The sequence below is a fragment of the Lepus europaeus genome, chromosome 11 (genome assembly GCF_033115175.1).
Source record: "Lepus europaeus isolate LE1 chromosome 11, mLepTim1.pri, whole genome shotgun sequence".
Taxonomy (NCBI): domain Eukaryota; kingdom Metazoa; phylum Chordata; class Mammalia; order Lagomorpha; family Leporidae; genus Lepus; species Lepus europaeus.
Window position 1 is genome coordinate 54,446,541 of NC_084837.1, and position 23,655 is coordinate 54,470,195.

General features: G+C 36.9%; 2 protein-coding genes and 1 pseudogene across 2 annotated transcripts; 2 read left to right on the forward strand and 1 right to left on the reverse strand.

Annotated features, from left to right (window-relative positions):
- The first annotated feature begins 8,054 nt into the window (after positions 1 to 8,054).
- LOC133769504 (olfactory receptor 4K3-like) lies at positions 8,055 to 8,969 on the forward strand. Its single transcript, XM_062204718.1, has one exon. It carries the CDS (start codon positions 8,058 to 8,060, stop codon positions 8,967 to 8,969), a length of 912 nt encoding a protein of 303 aa, XP_062060702.1. The 5' UTR covers positions 8,055 to 8,057.
- Positions 8,970 to 12,135: 3,166 nt separating this feature from the next.
- Positions 12,136 to 13,047, forward strand: LOC133769505 (olfactory receptor 4K3-like). Its single transcript, XM_062204719.1, has one exon. The coding sequence runs from the start codon at positions 12,136 to 12,138 to the stop codon at positions 13,045 to 13,047; it is 912 nt and encodes a 303-aa protein (XP_062060703.1).
- A 3,932-nt stretch (positions 13,048 to 16,979) lies between these two features.
- On the reverse strand, positions 16,980 to 17,882 carry LOC133769506 (olfactory receptor 4F15-like; annotated as a pseudogene).
- Between the last annotated feature and the right edge of the window lie 5,773 nt (positions 17,883 to 23,655).

Below are 23,655 nucleotides of genomic sequence, written 5' to 3' on the forward strand. Positions count from 1 at the left end.
GGAAAGCCAAGACACTGTGGCAGAAAAATGACCTACATGAAGGATCTCTGTGAGTGATATCCCAGTGGAAAGAAGGGACCATCAAAGGAGGTACCTTTCTCTGAAGGGAGGAGAGAACTTCCACTTGATTATAATCCTGTTGAAATACTGACAGAGTTTGTGGATGCAAGAGGCTTCCATAGCTTTGACAGCTCATGTCAAGAGCCTCGGGTGATCACTGATTTCATAAATAAGAGTGTCAATTGTTAAATCAACAATGGAGTCACTGTGCACTTGCTCCCCATGTAGGACCTCTGTTTTTAATGAGTTGTACTATGCGAATTAACAGTCAAACTTGTCTTTAAACAGTACTTTATACTCTGTGTGTCTGTATGGGTGCAAACTGTTGAAATCTTTACTCAGTTTAGAGTTTGTCTTCTGTATATAAAGATAATTAAAAATGAATCTTAATAAAGAATGGGATGGGAGAGGGAGTAGGAGGTAGGACATGAGTAGGGGTGGGAAGGCGGGTATGGAGGGAAGAACAGCTATATTCCAAAAATTGTACCTATGAAATTTATATTTATTTTAAAAAGCTTTAAAATAAAAAGAATTAGGACAGAAGTAAATGAACAACAGAAAGAAGCATTACATCCACGTCAGTCTTTCCTGAAGATCTATGTGGAGTTGATATGAAGGCATAAATGATAGCTCTCCATATTACAGATTATTTTCAATGTAGTTATCATATATCAATGAATTTTAGATTCATTGTATAGAATATCTACACAATGGAACCTAAATAGTTTATTTACCATATTTTTTCTAAAATTTGCCTTCTCTGAACTTAAGCAACTATATTTTTATATAGAAATATTTCTAGGCTATGTCTGATTACCCAGGACCTTCCTTTTCCTGCTCTTCACTTTAGATGGCCAGTACATTCATCAGTACACACATGGTTAATGTCAAATGCAGTAACTTCACCTCTGGGTTCATTATCTTCTCAAACCCCAGGCATCTAGTCCTAAAGAGTTACAAGAACAATTTAAAAGCATTTCTTTACATATGAGCAGAAATGAAGTATTTTTAAATTATTATCCTCTTAACTCCCTCTTAAAAGTTTCTCTAGATGAAGTCATTAGATTGAATTAAAGATCTTAACAAACTTGGATATTGACACACCATTCCATATGCTACATATTAAAACCAAGCAGAACTCCTCCAACCAATTACAGGGGAAATGAATGAGAATAATATCCACCAACATGCAGACAAATACAATTTCTGGTGGAAAAAAAAAGTAATAGGTAAAATGAAATAGAGGAAAACTGTCATATATCCTTTTAAAAATTTTAAGCCCCTTTTAAAGTGTTGGAATCTTGAACTATAAGTGAATTTACATGATAGCTTGTAAATGAAAATAAAAGGTGGGCTTCCATTGTTATTTAGAAAAATATTGATAAACATATTAGTACTTAAATTGTTAAACCTGCGGCATTTGGAACTTAGACTAGATATTGTCCTTGACATTTTCTCTGTTCTCCATTAAAATCATACACTAGCTCAAGGTTGGTTGTTTTGTGACAAGTCTTGGATTTCTTTCATCTCTCACTACTGGGCATCCATTGCCCACTCAAAGAAGCCATCTGCCTTCTGCTGGGATGTGAAGTAGCAGCTCAGATGTGGAATTATGTTTTTCTTTCAAAAAAGTTAAATAAATCAGTGTTCTCAAACTGTACTTAATTTTCGTCATCAGAAGCTTTAGCACTATGTTCACTATATCTGCCTGTGACTGTAAGATACACTCTTAGATGACACTCAGAGACACTCAGAAACTATGAGGTCCCAGAGGAGTGTGATTTAGGGATCTTGGACATTTCCTACCCTAGAGGCCACTCTGCAGTGAATATATGCCTCACACTCCCATGAACACCAGTCACTGCAGATAATGTAGCATTCATTTTGCTCCAACAATTTTGATGACATATAATGATTTCATTTCAGGCTCTCGTTAGAATGTAGACAATGCTTTATCCATGGAAAACTATCTGGTCACCTATGATGTCTCTCTGGTAAGATGCAATATTTACAGATTTCTTAATGTGTTCCTCATTTTCCTTCACCCATTATATTTAAGACAATTCTAATGTTGTGAGCATTTTTCCATACATACTGAAAGCCGTGGTTTGGAAGTCTGTGTAGCTTCTATAAATATAAAAAATTGTCCCTCAGCTATATCATGAGGCTCTGGACTTTGTAAAGTCTAAGGCAATGTTTTCTTTTTGGTTTGCAGCTTCCTAGATGACTCAGCTGAGGAAGAATTGTTCTCACAAATCCAAAGGGACTGTTTTAGGCACTGATATGTGACTGTAATGGACAGAAATTTCTGAATAGGAGAAATTTGATTATCAATAAGAGCAGCAAGAAACCAAATAGAACATATGGGGCAAAAACTCCCAAAGGCTTTAAAAATCCGTGGTTACCATGGAAATGGAACTATGCTCTTGGAACTGAATTTCAAGAGTGCGGGCTAATAGAAGGAGGATAGGAAGAGAGAATGCTGGGATATATCCCAGTCTTAGTCACGCTACTTCTCAGCTCCGAGACTCCTAAAAGGTTACCCTGAGAGGCCACCTCACAATGAGATCACTTCATGAAGTTATTATGAAGATTAAATTACACAATGCAAGTGAAAGTTTCTACCACATGGGAGATATCCAGAGAGACCAAATGCAGAGACTTGGTTTTCAACTGATCTTGAAATCAGTAGCTCATAAATGAAACATGAGAATGGTCTCTATGTCTCATTCCTTTCCCAAATTGTTATTCTCTTTGGTGAGTGTTGCTTTTTTATTTTTGCTATTTCCAATGAAGTTTTTTTATTTAAAAATTATTTAAACTTATTAGCATATAAAATCCTATATTTCATATCTATTACCCTACAGAAAATAGCACAGTGTTGAGTTAGAATCACGGGTCCAAAAAGTGGATTAAAATACCAAGAAACTATAAACCACAAAGTTAATAAGATTGACAGTGATTTGGCGTGTATCCTTATGCTCATGAGTGCAGCTGTAAGTCATTTGATTTCATACACACTGTTGGAGTCTGAATATTTATCTCTCCTACATAAGATATGCTTAAAATTAATTATATTATTAATATTGCTCTTAATAGGAATTATTTTAGTAGTAAAAATTTCTCTGCTGTAATTGAACTAAAATAATGCAATTTTAAACAAAATAATAAGGTGAGAAGGTAGGAGTAATTTTTAATTCATTAATTTATTTGAGAGGTAGAGTTAGAGAGAGTCAGAGAGAGAGAGAGAGAGGTCTTCCATCCACTGGTTCACGCCCCAGTTGGCCACAAAGGCCGGAGATGCGCCAATCTGAAACCAGGAGCTAGGAGCTTCTTCCAGGTCTCCCACATGGGTGCAGGGACCCAAGGACTCGGGCCATCTTCTACTGCTTTCCCAGGCCATAGCAGAGAGCTGGATCAGAAGTAGAACAGCTGGGTCTCAAACCAGCGCCCATGTGGGAAGTGGGCGCTGCAGACAGCGGCTCTACCTGCTGTGCTCGGCACCAGATCCGGGATAAGATTTTATAATTTTGGCATAACTAGAATCTATCAGGTTTTCATCTGAACTCTTATTTATTTCATAAGAAAAAAGTCCCCTGCTACATATAATACTTTCTGATTTTGTATTTATTTACATATCTGGTATTTGAACACACTGTTGACCTTAAATATCAATGATATTTCAACTTTACATGTCAAGGTCAGCCCCGACAACTTAAGGAGAAAATTTGGAGCACTTACTGTCAAAGACAATAGTAAGAATTACTATAGATACATTGAGTATGTTTCATACACATATTTGGTCATTTGTTTATTCTTATATCAATTATCTCTTCATAGCACATGTATTATTGAAAGCATTCATTATTTTTTCATGATTTGTAGAAATTGCATTCATTCTCAAACAATTTAATTCTTCTCTAAACAAGCATTCATTCCGGAACCTAATTTGAGTAGATCTGTGATTAACTGTTACTTTGAGCATGTGTATTTTGTTGAAGTGTCTATTTCACTTGTAAAATTAATCTAATTGCTATTTTTATGAAAAGTGATTAAAAGTATATAGCATATTGGAAAAATACTTTCTGGCAGATTCTCAGATTCGATAGAGGGCTATGAATACCCATGATTAGGGAATAGTAACTGATATACTGTGACAAAGGCTGAGACCCAATTGTAAGAGGAGGAGCAAAAGGAGGGGGAGGGGTGAAGAATGAAAAGGAAAGAGGGGAAGGTGAAACGGAAGAGGAAGTAGAGAGCAGGAAGAAGAAAGAGAGGAGAGAGAGGGGGGTGGGGTGGGATGGGGGCAGAGAACAAAGAGAGAGTCTGAGCATGAAGAGCATACGTTCATCATCCAGCAGGACAGAATTAGGTTTCTAAAGGAGCTGATTTAAACAGCAAATATGAGTCAGTAAGACAAAATGGCAATAACTTGCATGTAATCTAATTAGCTCCTAGCTGTCATTTACTGTGACATTGGAAAAGAAACTCTTCCCAGCACTGATGGTGAAGAGAACATCAATGTCCCTTGGCTTCTGTGTCTAGGACAGGGAGGGTTAGTGCAAATAGCTTCCTGTGTGGATACTGGAAATGCAAGGAGTCATAGAATCCTGCAAATGTGCAGCAAGAGTCAGCGGCAGCAATGGACTTCTCATTCCTAACATGAAAATCTTTTTCCCAAGTAACTTGATGCTCAGTCCATCTTCCCAATTTGTGTCACAGACTTCAGTTCATTTTAATACATGCAGATATTTCTAGATATTTTCCTCAGAATTCATCTTGGTTTTTTTAATTTGTTTTTAAATATTTTATTTATTTAATTGAGAGGTAGAGTTACAGGCAGAGAGAGGGAGAGACAGAGAAAAGTCTTCCGTCTACTGGTTCACTTCCCAAATAGCCAACAGACAGGGCTGGGCCAGGATAAGACAGGAGCCAGGAGCTTCCTTCAGGCCTCCCATGTGGGTGCAGTGGCCCAAGGACTTGGGTCATCTTCCGCTGCTTTCCCAGGAGCACTAGCAGTGAGCTGGATCGAAAGTAGAGCAGTTTGGGACTCAAACTGGTAGAGACTTAACATACTATGCCACAGTGCCAGCCCCAGTCCCCTTCTTTTTTTAACTGGCTTATCTTACTATAATTAGTTTACTATGTCATTTTTTTTCTTTTTTAAAAAAACTTTTATGAATCTAATTTTAATGAATCTAAATTTCCAAAGTACAGCTTATGGATTACAATGGCTTCCCCAACCCCAAACTTCCCTCTCACCCGCAACCCTCCCCTTTCCCGCTCCCTCTCCCCTTCCATTCACATCAAGATTCATTTTCAATTCTCTTTATATACAGAAGATCAGTTTAGTATATATTAAGTAAATATTTCAACAGTTTGCACCTATATAGTAACACAAAGTGAAAAATATTGTTGGAGTACTAGTTATAGCATTAAATCACAATGTACAGCACATTAAGGACAAAGATCCTACATGATATTTTTTAAAAATTGATTAATTTTCTATGCAATGTCCAATTTAAAACGAAGTGGTTTTTTTTTTCATTTTCAATTATCTTTATATACGGAAGATCAATTCAGTATATACTAAGTAAGGATTTCATCAGTTTGCACCCACACAGAAATACAAAGTATAAAAATACTGTTTCAGTACTAGTTATAGCATTACTTCACATTGGACAACACATTAAGGACAAATCCAACATGAGATGTAAGTACACAGTGACTCCTGTTGTTGATTTAACAATTTGACACTCTTGTTTATGGTGTCAGTAATCTTCCTAGGCTCTAGTCATGAGTTGCCAAGGCTATGGAAGCCTTTAGGGTTTGCCGACTTTGATCTTATTCTGACAGGATCATAGTCAAAGTGGAAGTTCTCTCCTCCCTTCAGAGAAATGCACCTCCTTCTTTGATGGCCCTGTTCTTTCCACTGGGATCTCACTCGCAGAGATCTTTCATTTAGGTCTTCTTCTTCTTCTTCTTCTTCTCCTCCTCCTCCTCCTCCTCCTCCTCCTCCTCCTCCTCCTCCTCCTCCTCCTCCTCCTCCTCCTTCTTCTTCTTCTTCTTCTTCTTCTTCTTCCCAGAGTGTCTTGGCTTTCCATGCCTAAAATACTCTCATGGGCTTTTCATCCAGATCTGAATGCCTTAAGGGCTGATTCTGAGGCCAGAGTGCTATTTAGGACATCTGCTATTCTATGAGTCTGCTGTGTCTCCCACTTCCCATAATGGATCGTTCTCTCCCTTTTTGATTCTATCAGTTAGTATTCGCAGACACTAGTCTTGTTTGTGTGATCCCTTTGACTCTTAGACCTAGCAATGTGATCAACTGTGAACTGAAATTGATCACTTGGACTAGTGAGATGGCATTGGTACATGCCACCTTGATGGGATTGTATTGGAATCCCCTGGCAATGTCATTTTTTTTCAAAACTTTTGTTAATACTTCTACTTTAATTTTTTACTACATATATGTAAATTCATTAATGAAATTATTGATCTTCAATAATGTGCTAAATATATTCTAATAGTGTTAAAATTCATTTGTATTCATTTTAAAGGCAAAAAGAGACAGATTTCCCATCTGCTGCCTCACTCCCTAAATACCTGAAACAGAGAGCTGGGGCAGGCCAAAGCCAGGAATCAAGAATACAATCCAGGTCTCTCATGTGGGTAGCAGGAACCCCGCTATCTGAGCAATCATCTGCTGCCTCCAAGATGTACATTAGCAGGAAGCTAGAATCAGAATCAGAGCCGGGATTCACACCCAGTCACTCCAATATGGGACGTAGGCATTCCCAGCAGTGTCAACCACTGTGTCAAATGCCCACACCTAACATTTTTAATTTAAATATTGGAACTGCTTTTATACCATATAATCCTCTAAAAAAGGTCTTTTTATTATATTTTAAAAATTTTTTATTTATTTATTTGAAAGAGTTACAGAGAGAGGAGAGGAAGAGAGAGAAAGAGAGGTCTTTTATCCAGTGGTTCACTCCCCAATTGGCCACAATGGCCGGAGGTGCACCAATCCAAAGCCAGGAGCCAGGAGCTTCTTCTGGATCTCCCATGCAGGTGCAGGGACCCAAGGACTTGGGCCATCTTCTACTACTTTCCCAGGCCATAACAGAGAGCTGGATCAGAAGTGGAGCAGCCAGGTCTCGAACTGGCATCCATATGGGATGCCAGCGCTTCAGGCCAGGGTGTTAACCCGCTGCACCACAGTGCCGGCCCCAAAAGGTCTCTTTTAAGCAAATTGGTCTTTTATCTCAGGTCCACAGTATTGAATTGACCATAATTCTTGATTTGTAGTCTGATTTCATCATTTTTTCAGGTTCATTTTTTGTGTGTTTGTATTATTCTGTAATAAGATTATATCTAAGAAAATATGTTGATGCCATACAAATACAGAACTAAACAACTTGGAGGGTGCTCATATGCTTATGTGCTCATCCTCATGCCTATTGCAGTCCTCCCTTTACTTGAGATTATTGATATCTCTCATCTTCTCTTTGCACTTCATCACCTATACAAGTTTTTGCAAAGTAATTCTTCTATTACTTTACACCTGACAAAAATAAACCATTTGAACATTTTTCTTTCATTGTTACACTTTACTAAAGCAATTCTGTATCATCTCTATCATTTTTAAGGGTGTACTTCTTTTGTTTTAGAACAAAAACAAATCATTGTATGATTTTTTTAATTGAAATTATTATAAATTTCTCCCTGTGTATATGTATGTATATTCATATGCATATATATATATATATATATATATATGAGTTATCTTGGGATATGTAAGAGTGCAATTTCTGGGCCATAGAATGTGTGAATGTTAAACTTTACAAGATAAGTCTAAACTTTGTTTGGATCATGATTATACTGGTATTCTCTTTCATTAGTAATGTTTAAGAAATCCTGTTAATTTTTGTACTGTTTGTTTAGAAAATTTACTGCCTTGTTTTTTGCTTCAGATGAATTTAGAACTGAAACAAATGGAAAAGGCAAACCAATCTGTGGTGTCAGAATTCATTATTCTTTGGCTTTGTGAATCACGGGAGCTTCAGGCCTTCCTCCTTGTGATATTTTCTACACTTTATTTGACCACCATTTTAGGAAATATCTTCATTGTGCTAATAGTCATCACTGACCTTCATCTCCATTCTCCAATGTACTTTTTGTTGGCCAATCTCTCCTTCATTGACTTCTGCCTTTCCTCAGTCACCACTCCTAAAATGATCACAGACTTTCTCAAGGAAAACAAGACAATCTCCTTTGGAGAGTGCATGTGTCAGATTTTCTTTGGACACTTCTTTGGAGGGGGTGAGATGGTACTGCTTGTGTCAATGGCGTATGATCGCTATGTAGCCATCTGTAAACCTCTGCATTACTCCAGCATCATGAACAGACATATGTGCATTGGGTTAGTAATTACATCATGGGTTGTTGGCTTTGTTCATTCAATAAGCCAACTACTTATTATTCTAAAGCTTCCCTTCTGTGGACCAAGAGAATTAGATAGCTTTTTCTGTGATATCCCGTTGGTGATCAAGCTAGCCTGCATGGACACCTATATTCTAGAAATGTTGATAAATGCAGACAGTGGGGTACTGGCAACCGTCTGCTTCATTCTGCTAATGATCTCTTACTCTCATATTCTTTTTACTGTCAAACTCCAATCTAAGGATGGGGCATCCAAAGCTCTCTCCACCTGCACTGCCCACATCACAGTGGTGGTATTATTCTTTGGACCCTGTATCTTCATCTATCTGTGGCCAGTGAACATCACCTGGGTGGACAAGTTTCTTGCTGTATTCTATGCAGTTATAACACCTCTCCTAAATCCAGCCATTTACACTCTAAGAAACAAGGAGATTAAAAACGCAGTGAAGAGACTATGGTGTTAGTATATTAATTTCAATGTGTAGTTCAGGTTCTCACATTATCAAAATGTTCACTATAACATTATAACTTAACCACACTGACATGTTTACTCTGCATTGGGGAGCACTCCCTTATTCACAAATGGAAATCATGTGTATCTCCAGATGAAAGGTCTCTGTCAATTCTGTTCAATTCCACCAATTTACTGCTCATTAAATGCAAAATGATTTCTGTCTGGAAAGCTTTACCAACCTCTATCATTAAAAACTTGGTTATGCTCAAAGATGATTTGAAATTAATAACATATTAATGGTACATATTATTACTGGTTCGGCTACTTTAACATCTGCAATCATATTTTTATATTTTCCATATGCTAAATGTTTATTTAATTACATCATGTCACAAAGATCTTCTCTAATTTTTAATAATAAGCCAGTGGATTGAACATTCCTTTCTTTATCTTTACAAATGGATGAATTAATTTTCATTTGGTTAACATTCTGGCTAACTTCTCTAGTGAGATAACCACAAAGGCAATCATTAAGCATTCCCCATCATATGCAGAATAAAACTGAATAATAATCATAATCACAATCTAGAGAGAATTTTATTCCCTCAATTTCATATCTTTTAGCTGTTTTTGAAACACTCTAATTGTCCTTTCCATTTGTTTCATTTCTTTTTTTAAAACATTTATTTAGTAAATATAAATTTCCAAAGTACAGCTTTTGGATTACAATGGCTTTTTCCCCCAGAACTTCCCTCCCACCCACAACCCTCCCATCTCCGGCTCCCTCTCCCCTTCCATTCACATCAAGATTCATTTTCAATTCTCTTTATATACAGAAGATCAATTTAGTATAAATTAAGTAAAGATTTCATCAGTTTGCACCCACACAGAAACACAAAGTGTAAAATACTGTTTCAGTACTAGTTATAGCATTATTTCACATTGGACAACACATTAAGGACAGATCCCACATGAGAAGTAAGTGCACAGTGACTCCTGTTGTTCACTTAACACATTGACACTCTTGTTTATGGTGTCAAAAATCTCCCTAGGCTCTTGCATGAGTTTCCAAGGCTTTGGAAGCCTTTTGAGTTTGCCAAATCCAATCTTATTGAGACAAGGTCATAGTCAAAGTGGAAGTTCTCTCCTCCCTTCAGAGAAAGATATCTCCTTCTTTGATGGCCCATTCTTTCGACTGGGATCTCACTCGCAGAGATCTTTCATTTAGATTTTTTGTTTGTTTGTTTGTTTGTTTGTTTTGCCAGAGTGTCTTGGCTTTCTATGCCTAAAATACTCTCATGGGCTTTTCATCCAGATCTGAATGCCTTAAGGGCTGATTCTGAGGCCAGAGTGCTATTTAGGACATCTGCTATTCTATGAGTCTGCTGTGTCTCCCACTTCCCATAATGGATCGTTCTCTCCCTTTTTGATTCTATCAGTTAGTATTCGCAGACACTAGTCTTGTTTGTGTGATCCCTTTGACTCTTAGACCTAGCAATGTGATCAACTGTGAACTGAAATTGATCACTTGGACTAGTGAGATGGCATTGGTACATGCCACCTTGATGGGATTGTATTGGAATCCCCTGGCAATGTCATTTTTTTTCAAAACTTTTGTTAATACTTCTACTTTAATTTTTTACTACATATATGTAAATTCATTAATGAAATTATTGATCTTCAATAATGTGCTAAATATATTCTAATAGTGTTAAAATTCATTTGTATTCATTTTAAAGGCAAAAAGAGACAGATTTCCCATCTGCTGCCTCACTCCCTAAATACCTGAAACAGAGAGCTGGGGCAGGCCAAAGCCAGGAATCAAGAATACAATCCAGGTCTCTCATGTGGGTAGCAGGAACCCCGCTATCTGAGCAATCATCTGCTGCCTCCAAGATGTACATTAGCAGGAAGCTAGAATCAGAATCAGAGCCGGGATTCACACCCAGTCACTCCAATATGGGACGTAGGCATTCCCAGCAGTGTCAACCACTGTGTCAAATGCCCACACCTAACATTTTTAATTTAAATATTGGAACTGCTTTTATACCATATAATCCTCTAAAAAAGGTCTTTTTATTATATTTTAAAAATTTTTTATTTATTTATTTGAAAGAGTTACAGAGAGAGGAGAGGAAGAGAGAGAAAGAGAGGTCTTTTATCCAGTGGTTCACTCCCCAATTGGCCACAATGGCCGGAGGTGCACCAATCCAAAGCCAGGAGCCAGGAGCTTCTTCTGGATCTCCCATGCAGGTGCAGGGACCCAAGGACTTGGGCCATCTTCTACTACTTTCCCAGGCCATAACAGAGAGCTGGATCAGAAGTGGAGCAGCCAGGTCTCGAACTGGCATCCATATGGGATGCCAGCGCTTCAGGCCAGGGTGTTAACCCGCTGCACCACAGTGCCGGCCCCAAAAGGTCTCTTTTAAGCAAATTGGTCTTTTATCTCAGGTCCACAGTATTGAATTGACCATAATTCTTGATTTGTAGTCTGATTTCATCATTTTTTCAGGTTCATTTTTTGTGTGTTTGTATTATTCTGTAATAAGATTATATCTAAGAAAATATGTTGATGCCATACAAATACAGAACTAAACAACTTGGAGGGTGCTCATATGCTTATGTGCTCATCCTCATGCCTATTGCAGTCCTCCCTTTACTTGAGATTATTGATATCTCTCATCTTCTCTTTGCACTTCATCACCTATACAAGTTTTTGCAAAGTAATTCTTCTATTACTTTACACCTGACAAAAATAAACCATTTGAACATTTTTCTTTCATTGTTACACTTTACTAAAGCAATTCTGTATCATCTCTATCATTTTTAAGGGTGTACTTCTTTTGTTTTAGAACAAAAACAAATCATTGTATGATTTTTTTAATTGAAATTATTATAAATTTCTCCCTGTGTATATGTATGTATATTCATATGCATATATATATATATATATATATATATGAGTTATCTTGGGATATGTAAGAGTGCAATTTCTGGGCCATAGAATGTGTGAATGTTAAACTTTACAAGATAAGTCTAAACTTTGTTTGGATCATGATTATACTGGTATTCTCTTTCATTAGTAATGTTTAAGAAATCCTGTTAATTTTTGTACTGTTTGTTTAGAAAATTTACTGCCTTGTTTTTTGCTTCAGATGAATTTAGAACTGAAACAAATGGAAAAGGCAAACCAATCTGTGGTGTCAGAATTCATTATTCTTTGGCTTTGTGAATCACGGGAGCTTCAGGCCTTCCTCCTTGTGATATTTTCTACACTTTATTTGACCACCATTTTAGGAAATATCTTCATTGTGCTAATAGTCATCACTGACCTTCATCTCCATTCTCCAATGTACTTTTTGTTGGCCAATCTCTCCTTCATTGACTTCTGCCTTTCCTCAGTCACCACTCCTAAAATGATCACAGACTTTCTCAAGGAAAACAAGACAATCTCCTTTGGAGAGTGCATGTGTCAGATTTTCTTTGGACACTTCTTTGGAGGGGGTGAGATGGTACTGCTTGTGTCAATGGCGTATGATCGCTATGTAGCCATCTGTAAACCTCTGCATTACTCCAGCATCATGAACAGACATATGTGCATTGGGTTAGTAATTACATCATGGGTTGTTGGCTTTGTTCATTCAATAAGCCAACTACTTATTATTCTAAAGCTTCCCTTCTGTGGACCAAGAGAATTAGATAGCTTTTTCTGTGATATCCCGTTGGTGATCAAGCTAGCCTGCATGGACACCTATATTCTAGAAATGTTGATAAATGCAGACAGTGGGGTACTGGCAACCGTCTGCTTCATTCTGCTAATGATCTCTTACTCTCATATTCTTTTTACTGTCAAACTCCAATCTAAGGATGGGGCATCCAAAGCTCTCTCCACCTGCACTGCCCACATCACAGTGGTGGTATTATTCTTTGGACCCTGTATCTTCATCTATCTGTGGCCAGTGAACATCACCTGGGTGGACAAGTTTCTTGCTGTATTCTATGCAGTTATAACACCTCTCCTAAATCCAGCCATTTACACTCTAAGAAACAAGGAGATTAAAAACGCAGTGAAGAGACTATGGTGTTAGTATATTAATTTCAATGTGTAGTTCAGGTTCTCACATTATCAAAATGTTCACTATAACATTATAACTTAACCACACTGACATGTTTACTCTGCATTGGGGAGCACTCCCTTATTCACAAATGGAAATCATGTGTATCTCCAGATGAAAGGTCTCTGTCAATTCTGTTCAATTCCACCAATTTACTGCTCATTAAATGCAAAATGATTTCTGTCTGGAAAGCTTTACCAACCTCTATCATTAAAAACTTGGTTATGCTCAAAGATGATTTGAAATTAATAACATATTAATGGTACATATTATTACTGGTTCGGCTACTTTAACATCTGCAATCATATTTTTATATTTTCCATATGCTAAATGTTTATTTAATTACATCATGTCACAAAGATCTTCTCTAATTTTTAATAATAAGCCAGTGGATTGAACATTCCTTTCTTTATCTTTACAAATGGATGAATTAATTTTCATTTGGTTAACATTCTGGCTAACTTCTCTAGTGAGATAACCACAAAGGCAATCATTAAGCATTCCCCATCATATGCAGAATAAAACTGAATAATAATCATAATCACAATCTAGAGAGAATTTTATTCCCTCAATTTCATATCTTTTAGCTGTTTTTGAAACACTCTAATTGTCCTTTCCATTTGTTTCATTTCTTTTTTTAAAACATTTATTTAGTAAATATAAATTTCCAAAGTACAGCTTTTGGATTACAATGGCTTTTTCCCCCAGAACTTCCCTCCCACCCACAACCCTCCCATCTCCGGCTCCCTCTCCCCTTCCATTCACATCAAGATTCATTTTCAATTCTCTTTATATACAGAAGATCAATTTAGTATAAATTAAGTAAAGATTTCATCAGTTTGCACCCACACAGAAACACAAAGTGTAAAATACTGTTTCAGTACTAGTTATAGCATTATTTCACATTGGACAACACATTAAGGACAGATCCCACATGAGAAGTAAGTGCACAGTGACTCCTGTTGTTCACTTAACACATTGACACTCTTGTTTATGGTGTCAAAAATCTCCCTAGGCTCTTGCATGAGTTTCCAAGGCTTTGGAAGCCTTTTGAGTTTGCCAAATCCAATCTTATTGAGACAAGGTCATAGTCAAAGTGGAAGTTCTCTCCTCCCTTCAGAGAAAGATATCTCCTTCTTTGATGGCCCATTCTTTCGACTGGGATCTCACTCGCAGAGATCTTTCATTTAGATTTTTTGTTTGTTTGTTTGTTTGTTTGTTTTGCCAGAGTGTCTTGGCTTTCTATGCCTAAAATACTCTCATGGGCTTTTCATCCAGATCTGAATGCCTTAAGGGCTGATTCTGAGGCCAGAGTGCTGTTTAGGGCATTTGTCTTTCTATGAGTCTGCTGTGTATCCTGCTTCCCATGATGGATCGTTCTCTCCCTTTTTGATTCTATCAGTTAGTATTCGCAGACACCAGTCTTGTTTGTGTGATCCCTTTGACTCTTAGACCTATCAATGTGATCAACTGTGAACTGAAATTGATCACTTGGACAAGTGAGATGGCATTGGTACATGCCACCTTGATGGGATTGAATTGGAATCCCCTGGCACATTTCTAACTCTACCATTTGGGGCAAGTCCGATTAAGCATTCCCAAATTGTAGATCTTCTCCCTCTCTTATTCCCACTCTTATATTTAACAGTGATCACTTTTCCGTTAAATTTAAACACCTAAGAATAATTGTATGTTATTTACAGAGTTCAAACAATAGTATTAAGTAGGACAAAAAAAGTATTAATAGGGATAAAGTATTAAGTTGTACATCAACAGTCAGGACAAGGGCTGATCAAGTCACTGTTGCTCATAGTGTCCATTTCACTTCAACAGGTTTCCTTTTTGGTGCTTGGTTAGTTGTTACTGATCAGGGAGAACATATGATATTTGCCCCTTTGGGACTGGCTTAATTCACTCAGCATGATGGTTTCCAGATTCCTCCATCTTGTTGCAAATGTCCGGATTTCATTGTTTTTGACTGCTGTATAGTATTCTATAGAGTACATGTCCCATAATTTCTTTATCCAGTCCACTGTTAATGGGCATTTGGGTTGATTCCAGGTCTTAGCTATTGTGAATTGAGCTGCAATAAACATTAATGTGCAGACAGCTTTTTTGTTTACCAATTTAATTTCCTTTGGGTAAATTCCAAGGAGTGGGATGGCTGGGTTGTGTTGTAGGGTAATATTCAGGTTTCTGAGGAATTTCCAGAATGACTTCCATAGTAGCTTTACCAGATGTCATTACCACCAACAGTGATTAGTGTCTATTTTTCCCCACCTCCTCGCTAGCATCTGTTGTTGGTAGATTTCTGCATGTGAACCATTCTAACTGTGGTGAGGTGAAACCTCATTGTGGTTTTGATTTACATTTCCCTGATTGATAGTGATCAAATACCTTGGAATAAATTTAACCAAGGACGTTAAAGATCTCTACGATGAGAATTATAAAATCTTAAAGAAAGAAATAGAAGAGGATACCAAAAAATGAAAAAATCTTCCATGCTCATGGATTGGAAGAATCAATATCGTCAAAATGTCCTATCTCCCAAAAGCAATTTACAGATTCAATGCAATACCAATCAAGATACCAAAAACATTCTTCTCAGATCTGGAAAAATGATGCTGAAATTCATATGGAGACACAGGAGACCTCGAATAGCTAAAGCAATCTTGTACAACAGAAACAAAGCTGGAGGCATCACAATACCAGATTTCAGGACATATTACAGAGCAGTTGTAATCAAAACAGCATGATTCTGGTACAGAAACAGATGGATAAACCAATGGAACAGAATAGAAACACCAGAAATCAATCCAAACATCTACAACCAACTTATATTTGATCAAGGACCCAAAACCAATCCCTGGAGTAAGGACAGTCTATTCAATAAATGGTGCTGGGAAAACTGGATTTCCACGTGCAGAAGCATGAAGCAAGACCCATACCTATCACCTCATTTCTCCAACACTGTTCCTTCTTCCTCCAAGCTTAAACTTTTCTCCTTCACATACTGTTTGGGTTTCAGACAATATATAAGTTTAATTATTCACATTGTGCATTTAATGTGAAGGGAAGTAGCATATTCATATTTCAAAGTCCCTCAAAAGCTGAATATATTACCTCTAATTGAATTAATTGAAATCTAGATGATCTTATATTTGAAGCCATACTTTCAGTAACTACAAAAGCTATAAATTATACTTTCTCATTAACTTTCTTTAAAAATTTCTTAGAACTAAAAATAAATAGTAAAATAGCTTTTTAAATAGAGTTCATGTGATAATTCAATGTTACTCATAAGCAATCATCTATTTTCAATATTACAGATGTTTAATTAAAATATTTAAATTAAGAACAGCTAATCATTTATAAAGAATGAACCAAAACAATTTTAAAAAAAGATTAATGAGCATAAAAAGTATTCTACATGTACTGTGTGGCTATTTTATTTCAAAGGAATAAATGTTATGAAAGCTAATATATTTATGAGAAAATCATCCAGTCCATAAATAAATATTGGAACATAGATTAATTGTTCTATGACTACAGTATTGTAATTGTGTTTATAAACTTTTCAAGGTTGCATATGATTTACTAAAATATAAGCCTCACAAAAATGTTTGCTTTCTCTATTTGCAAGTCTCAAGGTACATGAAAAATGTCCACAATGAGAAACTAAATATGTAATAAAATAAATTAGTATAGAATTGGAATAAAACTATTCATATTGTTTGCTCCCCAACCCTATATTTTCAACAGATTACATTTTTTGACCTAATATGATGGTATATACATTAAACACTTTGAGTATATTTCAGTTAATACCCATATTTTTGTATAATGATTTCAGCATTTGAAGAGTCTGTAGAACACAACAAAAATACTGTGCTCTTTTAAGCTATTTAGGAGATGTTCCTCAAGCTCAGGACTTTTCTACCCAGTATCCTCAATGCCATCTTCATGTCTTTGTTTCAAGGTATAAATGACAGGATACAGGATGGGTGTAATCATAAAGTCCAATAAGGCAAGATTATCCACTGGAACTGTGGGAAATAGCCACATATAAATAAAAATGCATGGTCCAAAGAACAACACCACTATAGTGATATGAGCTGAAAGAGTTGAGAGGGCCTTGGAAAAATCACATGAAGAATGTTCCCACACAGTAGACAGGATGATGACATAAAAGATAATCAGTAAGAAGAAGATGCCCACAGAAATGAATCCACTGTTTGCAGTAACCAGTGACTCCATTCTGTCTGGGTCTGTGTAGGCAAGTTTGATGAACCAGAGAAAATCACAGTGAAAACCATCTCATTAGGACTACAAAATGACAAATGAACAACAAAAGCTAACTGGGCCGCTGAGAAGTGAATTAAGACCAATAACCCAAGCACCAGACAGAAGCAAATTGCACATCCATGGGTTCATAATGGAGGGGCTTACATATGACCACATATCTGTCTAAGACTGTGGCTATGAGCAGCACCATCTCAGATCCACCCAGGACATGAAGGGCAAATATCTGGGTGACACAAACCTGGTAAACTAAAGGTCAGAAATCATTTTAGGAACTGCAAGAGTAGAAAGGCAGAAATGAATGAATGAAAGATTTCCCAAAAGGAAGTACATTGGGAGATGTAAATGAGCATCAAATGTCAGTGAAAGACAATAAGCAGGTTCCCAAGAACAATTTTTATATAAAACAACGTAGAGAAGGCCAGAAGGAAATGCTGAACTTGTCTGTAGGTAGAAAGCCTCAGGAACACAAATTCAGATTTGAGAGAATAACTTGTTTTATTCATTGGCTATTACCTTAAATAAACAATGACAAACAATTATAAAGTAATACACCAAAGGTATTTAAGGTTCCAAGATGGTGGAGTAGGGAGGGAGCTTACTGCTCTGGTCTAGGAGAGGATAGCTTAAAAAAAGTGGAGAGTGCAGTGTCAGGGAAGATTTAGGGAGAAAACAGCAGAGAAAATTCTATGCAAATTAGAGGGACATAGTGGACCTACGTGGAGGGCATAGTTGCCCACAGCTCAGAACTCCAGCAGCTGAGAGCTTCCATATCAGTACAGGAGAGTGAGATGAGACCAGGCTGTAGCAGCCCAAGCCACTGGCAATAGAGTTGCAGGAAGATCCTAGAGGGAATCCGGCCTAGAGTCCCGAGGGGGATAGTGTACCTAACAAACTAGAGGGGAAAAAAAGGAGACATATTTCTCACTTCCCAATCACCTTACCATGGTGACTTGTAACAAGCTGTAGAGTGGGCACCATTTTGGTATGTAACAGCTGCGCCAGCTTGTGTCCACATCCAGCATTCAGCTGAGTGGAAACTCCTGACTCTGGTAGGGAGAGCTAACAGGGGGCTGAGTGCTCATGACTGGGAGGCTTGTGTGCCAGAACCATAAAAAAAGAAAAAAACTGAGGCTGGGTGGAAAGACTCACAGTGTAGCTGGGACTTTGGGAAATCACTGTGGGAGACTCAGGGCTTCCTGGTTACCTGGTGAGGTGCATTGCCGAGGAATTTGAGCTTACACTGAAGACTGCACAGATCCTTTTTGTGGTCCTTTGGACAGAGTGAAGGAATATTATACTCACTGGGGCTAGCACTCAGGCACTGGTCACCTTTGAGGAGAGGAGTTCAGCTGAGCAGAATAAATCTCCCTTCTGATTAGAAAAAAAAAAAGAGATTTATCAAGCCAAACTTAGTGTGTCACCTCAGATACTCCCTTCACCCTGGAGAACTGAACTCCCTGGCCACACCCACCAAACACCTCTAGATATTCACTGAAAGCAGACACTCCGCATAACTACAAGGACACAGTACAAAGATAAAAGCTGCCACAGTGGAAAAATCAAAGAAGAAACCAACGTGTATCTCCACAAATGCTGAATAAAAATGCACAAATTCATGAATAAAGAATAAGGAAGATAACATGATGTGGTGGAATGAGAAGACCTTGCCAAGATGGCTGCCTGCAAGTGAGCATCAGTTACTCAGGAATGGCTTCAAAACCCACTTGGCAACAGAGCCTGCCTGGCAAAAGGCTGTGATTAGATGGCTTCAGATACTTCCTGGCAACAAGCTGTGATTGGTTGGGGCATAGACCGCTCCTTGACCAGATTGGCTGCCTTGGCTATTTAAGCTGCTGTACCAACTGGAATAAATGAATCTGTGGGCTGCTCGCCTCTGGCCCACTTTCACCCAACTCCAGGGGTCTGTGTGGTGACTCCACACCTCTTGCCCCCACCACGCTCCTCCTCTCAGAAAGAATCCACAGCAACAACATGATGCCCCAAAAAGAACTTCAATACTAATTTGTGAAGGTGAGAAGATTGAAGAAATGCCAGAAATGGAATTTAAAACATTGATCATAAGTTTACCCAGAAGTAATCAGAAACAAATGCATAAGCTACTGAATTCTGTAAATTATATGAAAGAAAATTTTTCCCATGAAATTGAGATCTAAAAGAGAAATCAAAATGAAATGAAGAATTCAATAGAGCAAATAAAAAATACAGTGAGAATCCTCAACAACAGAATTGGTAAAGCAGAAGAAAGCATATCTGACATAGAAGATAAAGCACAGGAAATTATACAGTCAAACCAAGAACAAGAAAAGGAAAACAGAAAACTAAAAAAATTGTTGGGAATCTATAGGATATTATGAAATCACCCAATATATGTGTTCTAATTTTTCCTGAAGGTGTGGAAAGAGAGAAAGGATTAGAATTCCTTTTGGTGAAATAACAGGAAACTTCCCTAATTTGGAGAAATAAAGGGACATCAAAGTACAAGAAGCATATAGAACTCCTAATAGTCCAAGACCAGGAAGATCTTCACCACAACACGTTTTAATCAAACTCACAACAGTAAAACATAAAGAAAATATTCTAAAATGTACACACAAGAAATCCAGATTACTTTCAGAGGATCTCCAATTAGACTCACAGCAGACTTCTCATCAGAAACCCTATAGGCTAGAAGAGAATGGCAAAATATATTCCAAATCTTAAGAGAAAAGAACTGTCAACCCAGAATACTATACCCTGAAAGGCTCTCACTTATAAATGAAGGTGAAATACAGACCTTCCAAGACCAACAGAAATTGAAACAATTTGTCACCACCTGTCCATCACTACAGAAGATGCTTAAGGATGTGCTACACACAGAAACACAGAAACATGGTCATCACTAAAAATAAGGTAAAAGAAGGAAATTTCCCAGGAAAACTTCAAAGGAAATTCAAAAAAATAGAAATATATTTGGAAAAATGCCAGGGCAAAGCTGTTACTTATCAGTAGTCACCTTGATTATAAATAGCTTCAAATCTCCAGTTAAAAGACACAGACAGATTGAATGGATTTAAAAAAAAACATCTATTTGCTGCCTACAAGAAACATATCTCCACAACAAAGATTTTGCACACAGACTGAAAGTCAAAGGATGGAAAAAATATTCCATGCCAACAGAAAACAAAATGAGCTGGTGTAGCCATCCTAATATCAGATAAAATAGACTTTAAAATAAAAACTGTTAAATGAAACAAAGAAAGTCACTATGTATGTTTAAGGGATCAATTCAACAGAAAGATGTAACTATCATAAATATATATGCACCTAATTACAGGGCACCTAGCTATTTAAAAGAAATGTTAATGGATCTAAAGGGAGACATAGATTCAAATACAATAGTAATGGGGGACTTCATACCCCACTTTCAGCAATGGACAGTTCAATCAGACAGAAAATCATCAAGGAAACAGCAGAGTTAATCGACATTATTGACCAAATGGACCTAACATATCTACAAAACTTTTCATTCTACAGTTGTAGAATATATATCTTCTCAATAGTGCATGGATCTTTCTCTAGGATTGACCACATGCTAGGCCTTAATGCAACTCTCAGCAAATTCAAAAAAATTGAAATCATACCATGCATCTTCTTGTACCACAATGCAATGAAGCTGTAAATAAACAACTCAGGAATCTCCAGAACATATGCAAATACATGGAGACTGAACAACATCCTCCTGAATGAACTGTGGATCATAAGAAATCAGAAGATAAATTAAAAACTTTCAGGAAACAAATGAAGATGACAATACAACATATCAAAACCTAGGATTGCAGGAAGAGCAGTGTTAAGAGGAAAGTTTATAACAATTGGTGCATACATCAAGAAACTGGAAAGGCACCAAATAAATGAACTATCAATATATCTCAAGGATCTAGAAAAACAACAAACCAAACCCAAAACTAGTAGAAGAAATAATTAAAATTAGAAAAGAAATCAACAAAATTGAATCCAAAAAATACAAGAGATTAGCAAAACAAAGAGCTGTTTTTTTGAAAAATAAACAAAATTGACACACCAGTGCCCCAACTAACCAAGAAAAGGAGAGAAAAAATTTGAATCAATAAAATTAGAGATGAAAAGGAAATTAACTATAGACACTGCAGAAATTAAAAAGAATCATCAGAAATTACTACAAAGAACTTTATGCCAACAAACTGGGAAACCTAGAAATGTACAGATTCTGGGACACATACAACCTACCTAAATTGATCCATGTAGACATAGAAAACCTAAACAGACCCATAACTTAGACAGAAATTGAATCAGTAACAAAACCCTACAACAAAGAAAGCTGACTAGATGGATTCAATGCTGAATTTTATCAGACAAATAAAGAACTAACTTCAATTCTTCTCAGTTATTCAAAACAATTGAAAGGGAGGTAATTCTCTCAAATTCTTTCTATGAAGCTAGCATCACCTTAATTCCTAAACCTGAAAAAGATGCAGCATTGAAAGAGAATTACAGACCAATTTCCCTGATGAACATAGACACAAAAATCCTCAACAAAATTCTAGCCAATCAAATCCAACAACACTTCAGAAAGATCGTCCACCCAGAACAAGTGGGATTTATCCCTGGTGTGCAGGGATAGCTCAACATTTGAAAATTAATCAGTGTGAAACATAACATTAACAAACTGCAGAACAAAAACCATATGATTTTCTCAATAGATGCAGAGAAAGCATTTGATAAAATACAACACCCTTTCATGATGAAAACTCTAAACAAATTGGGTCTAGAAGGAAACTTCCAAAACACAATCAAGGCAGTTTATGACAAACCCACAGTCAGCATCCTACTGAATGGGGAAAACTTGGAAGCATTCACACTGAGATCCAGTACCAGACAAGTATGCCCATTCTCACCATTGCTATTCAATATAGTCCTTGAAGTATTGGCTACAGCCATTAGGCAAGAAAAAGAAATCAAAGTGTTACAAATTGAGAAGCAGGAAGTCAAACTATCCCTATTTTCAGATGACATAATTCTATATATAGGAGATCCAAAAGACTCCACCAAGAGACTATTGGAATTCATAGAAGAGTTTGGTAAAGTAGCAGGATATAAAATCAGTACATAAAATTCAACAGCCTTATATACACAGACAATGCCAAGGCTGAGAATGAACTTCTAGGGACAATCCAATTCACAATAGCCAACAAAAAATCAAATACCTTGGATAAATTTAACCAAGGATGTCAAAGATCTCTATGATGAGAATTACAAAACATTAAAGGAAGAAATAGGAGAAGATACAAAGAAATAGAAAAATCTTCCATGTTCATGGACTGGGAGAATCAATAGCATCAATATGTCTATTCTTCTTAAAGCAATTTACAGATTCAATGTGAAGCCAATCAAAATACCAAGGACATTATTCTCAGATATAGAAAAAATGATGCTAGAATTCATATGGAAACATAGGAGACCTAGGATAGCTAAAGAAATCTTGGACAACAAAAACAAAGCCAAAGACATCACAATACCAGATTTTAAGACATTCTACAAGGCAATTATAATTAAAACAGCCTAGTACTGCTACAAAAAAATAAAAGGATAGATCAATGAAATTGAATTTGAATCACCAGAAATCAATCCAAGCATCTACAACCAACTTATATTTGACCAAGGAGCTAAAACCAATCCCTGGAGCAAGGACAGATTATTCAATAAATGATGCTAGGAAAACTGGATTTCCACATGCAGAAGTATGAAGTAAGACCCCTAACTTACACCTGACACAAAAATCCACGCAAAATGGATTAAAGATCTAAATCTACACCCAACACCATCAAACTGTTAGAGAACATTGGCATAGGCAAAGAGTTCTTGGAAAAGACCCCAGAGGCATAGGTAGTCAAAGCCAAAATTAACAAATGGGATTACATCAAATTGAGACCTTTCTCACTGAAAAAGAAAAACTCAGGAAAGTGAAGAGGCAACCAACAGAATGGGAGAAATTATTTGCAAACTATGCAACTGATAAAGGATTAATAATCAGAATGTACAAAGAGATCAAGAAACTCCACAACAACAAAACAAACAATCCCATTAAGAGATGAGTAAAGGACTTAAACAGATATTTCTAAAAAATGAAAATCCAAATGGCCAACAAACACATGGAAAAATGTTCAGGATCAGTAGCTGTCAGGGAAATGCAAATCAAAACCACAATGAGGTGTCACTTCACCCCAGTTGGAATGACTT

Excerpts from the sequence above, each read along its gene's own strand:
- LOC133769504 (XM_062204718.1), top strand. The coding sequence starts at position 8,058 with ATGGAAAAGGCAAACCAATCTGTGGTGTCAGAATTCATTATTCTTTGG.
- LOC133769505 (XM_062204719.1), top strand. The coding sequence starts at position 12,136 with ATGGAAAAGGCAAACCAATCTGTGGTGTCAGAATTCATTATTCTTTGG.